This window comes from Pundamilia nyererei, unplaced genomic scaffold, assembly GCF_000239375.1.
Source record: "Pundamilia nyererei isolate P.nyererei 1_Seehausen unplaced genomic scaffold, PunNye1.0 scaffold00221, whole genome shotgun sequence".
NCBI classification, from domain to species: Eukaryota; Metazoa; Chordata; class Actinopteri; order Cichliformes; family Cichlidae; genus Pundamilia; species Pundamilia nyererei.
Genome location: NW_005187622.1, coordinates 50,389 through 53,929, shown reverse-complemented (window position 1 = coordinate 53,929; position 3,541 = coordinate 50,389). Strand labels below are relative to the sequence as shown.

General features: G+C 44.4%; 1 protein-coding gene across 1 annotated transcript in view; it reads left to right on the top strand.

Annotated features, from left to right (window-relative positions):
• Positions 1-2,842, top strand: part of helq (helicase, POLQ like) — a 17,638-nt gene extending 14,796 nt beyond the window's left edge. The window contains exons 15-18 of the mRNA XM_005748398.1: positions 218-391; positions 500-613; positions 1,925-2,059; positions 2,260-2,842. Of these exons, the coding sequence (XP_005748455.1) occupies positions 218-391; positions 500-613; positions 1,925-2,059; positions 2,260-2,343 (507 nt within the window). The 3' untranslated portion in view covers positions 2,344-2,842. The remainder of the gene's footprint in view (positions 1-217; positions 392-499; positions 614-1,924; positions 2,060-2,259) is intronic.
• The last annotated feature ends 699 nt before the right edge of the window (positions 2,843-3,541 follow it).

Below are 3,541 nucleotides of genomic sequence, written 5' to 3'. Positions count from 1 at the left end.
GTTTCACTGAAACTTACTAACATCGAAAATCATGACTGGAGTTCAGCCTGCTCCATGAACGCTGGATATGACAAGCGTGATCTTTGAATTTGACCTGACAAGTGGTGCAGGTGATGAAGGCAGATTATGATGACGTCATAATCTTCTTGCTCTCTGAACTTTGTGATCGAGCCCCCCCTCCCCCTCCCCGCTCAGCAGCGTGCTCTGTTTGTTTCAGGGCGTGAACTTGGCAGCGGTGAGGAGGATGTACCTCGCTCTTGTTCTCTTCTCGCTGCTGAAGGAAACGGACGTCTGGAGCGTCTCCGAGCGTTTCCAGCTGAGCCGTGGCTTCGTGCAGACGCTGCTCGGCTCCGCCTCTGCCTTCTGCTCCTGTGTGCTGCACTTTGCTGAGGTACCACTGGAGTTTACCCAGAGGTCATACCAGAATGGGCAGGCTGAAGGTGAGCCAGCAGGTGTGTCTCAGGTGAGATGGTGATGCTCTGATGTTTCTGTGTCTCAGGAGCTCGAGGAGTTCTGGCCGTTCAGAGCGCTGCTCGCCGAGCTGACACGGCGCCTCAGTTACTGCGTGAAGGCGGAGCTTATCCCTCTGATGGAGGTGGCCGGAGTCCTGGAGGTGAGACACCTTCTTCACCTGCTTTCTTCTTCTTCTTTTTCTTTTTCTCCTCCTGCATCCTTTTCTTACTGTGTGCTCGTGTGACATCATTGAAACACGTTAAGAGTGATGAGTTTCCGCACCGTCACAGTTCGGGGTGATGACATCATCAGCCTGTTGTCAGCTTGGAGGGTTTACAAAAAAAACATGTTCTGTTATTTTGTCAACGCATCAGCGCTCGCATCCTCTGCTGTCACTCGATTCTACTTCCTGCCCAAGTGCACATTAGAGCTCCAGTACACTCCCATCTCTATGTAATAAACACGTGAGTTTGTGGACCACAGGAAGTGGACCATTTCAGCAGTTACTGATCACATGAACACCATCTTCATCCACCTCAGCTCAGGTTTTATTTTGTAAAAGGGTTATTACAGCTTTAAGTTCCTTCCTGTCAGCTTTCATTGATCCTGTTAGCATCCATTCTTTCTTCTTCTTCTCTTTATTGATGTTTCTGAAAGTAGCCCTGGAGGTGTACCTGATGAAGGTAGTGAAGGTCAGGGAGAATGTTCAGGTTCTGTGTCTTCGCTCCGTCATGTTAACGTGTTAAATGTCCCATCATGGCTGTAAAGTTTTACTTTATCTCACTGTGACGTGAAAGCTCAGAAGGATTTAGGCCACAGCTTTCTTCTCTAAAGATCGCTGATGCATCCGGCTCCCTCACACTTCACTTTATTAAACTCCTCTTAGATCACTTTTTATATTTTGGTTTAAAAACGCTGCAGAGGGGAGCCAGATGTTTCTCATGTCGGCTTATTCCACTCAGCCTGATTAATCAGATTCACTCTGGAGACATTCAAACTAAAAGGTCACGTTTCAGGATTATTTGAACTTTATTTTGTAGACATATTTAAACTCGCTACAGGAAGTGCATCCTGTGCTGAATGTGGCGTGTTAATGGTTCTGAGAGAGTGTAAGTGCTGCTGACACCTCCGTGAGCAGGAGGTGGTTCGGGTGTGGTTGTTATTCGACTCACGGCCCGTCCCACCTCTCCTCTGCCAGATGTTTCGCTTTTGTCCCAGTCACCGCTGACTCATCGGTGAACGTGCTGAGCTGCTGATGTTCGTGTCAGCAGGTTAAAGAGAAATGGGCGGTGCTCGCAACCCTGAGGTGTCCCATGCTCGACGTTTCTGTATCAAGGGAACAGTTTTATTCAACGTGAAAAGTTTTTTTTGCTTCAGGTGATTTTAAGTGAGAACCATCTGAACCTCCATAGCTTCTCCATGTCCTCTGCCTCAGCTGAAGCTCTGACATCACCTCTTTTTTTCCCTGCAGTCGAGAGCAAAGCAGCTGTACGCTGCCGGCTACAAGACGCTGACTCACATGGCGAACGCCGACCCAGCCGCTCTCTGCACAGCCATCCAGAACCTGTACAGGAAACAGGCCAATCAGATCGTGGCCTCAGCCAAGGTGAGACTGTCCTCAGAGATCGCGCCCACACGAGCTGATCACCGTACCTGAAATCAGCACGAGTACTGATGGTGTTAAATGACTGATGTGATGCTCTGTGGAGCTGACAACACTCACAGTCGGTCTCCGTGTTTGATGACATTACAGTGTGAAGAAACACTGAAACAGGAAGTTTAACTGTGACAGTTTCTTTGTTTCAGATGCTCGTGAATGAGAAAGCCGCAGCTCTGCAGGAGGAAGTGGATGAACTGCTGGCGCCGCCCTCTGACCTGCCACAGCTCTGACATCTTCTCAGGAGTTCTACCCTCTTTGAACACTTCTGATCTCACTGTGACATCATTTCTTATTAAAGTAACTGGGATGTCCTCGCCGTGTCTGTGCCAAAAGCTTCACTTCCTGTTTTCCTCACCTTCTTTCAGCCATTCATTGCGCTCTTATTTTGTCGTCTGTACTTCTTGTTATCACACTGAGAACGCGAAGGTCGTTTTTTCACGCGAGGAAACGTTAAAGGTCATTTTCTGCTCGTTAAAGGTTTCAGCTTCACCTGAGCAGTGTGAGTGTGTCAGGTGAGCTCAAGTGAGTCTGTTTCAACCTCAGGTGCCATCAGCAGGAAGCTGTCAGCTGTTTTTGCCATGACATCATCATGTCTTCACCTCCGGAGCACACAGAATGTCAGTTGATGGAGGCGACCTGCACCTGATGGTTCACTGCTTTGAGAAAATGACTCATTACTGCGACTTTTCTCATTTTAGTAAATTTTAAACATTAAATATTTAAACTTTATTTTCTGTCTGTGTTTTTTGGGCATTTATTTATTCTGGAAACTGAAAATAATTTGTCTGCTACATCAGACAGCTGACCTACCAAAATAAAAGCATGTGTGTCATCAAATAAAAAATGTGTACTCTGTTTTTATTTGCAGTGGATTCATTTGATTTTTAATTTCAGTTTGTTTGGTTAAGTCGAACTGTTTCCATTTTTGATGATATATTTTTGACATTTTTCTCTTATTTGGAAGATTTTGGTGTTCTTTAGATGTGTTCATATTTTTTGACATTTTAATCTACATTTTAGGTCATCTGATTTTTTTTGTCTTTAAAAATACAAATATTTAAAAAGGTTTTTGGTTTTGTTTTGTTTGTTTTTTTAAATCATGAATTCTGAGGACATAAATTTGAGTCTTTTGATAATTTATTTTAGTGTTGGTTTGTGGGCTGTGGTCTCATATGTGTTTGTGGGACATTTTATTAATATTTAATTTTTGACTTTTTGTCATAGTTTCGTTTTTTTAAGCATTAAATATTTATGTGTATTTTTATTGAGTTTTGTATTCGTGGGACAGTTCATGCGTGTTTCTGTCACGGTAACATGTTCGCAGGTTTCTTCGTTTCTAAATCAAATCAAATCACTTTTATTGTCACATCACATGTGCAGGCACACTGGCACAGCACATGCGAGTGAAATTCTTGTGTGTGAGCCCCA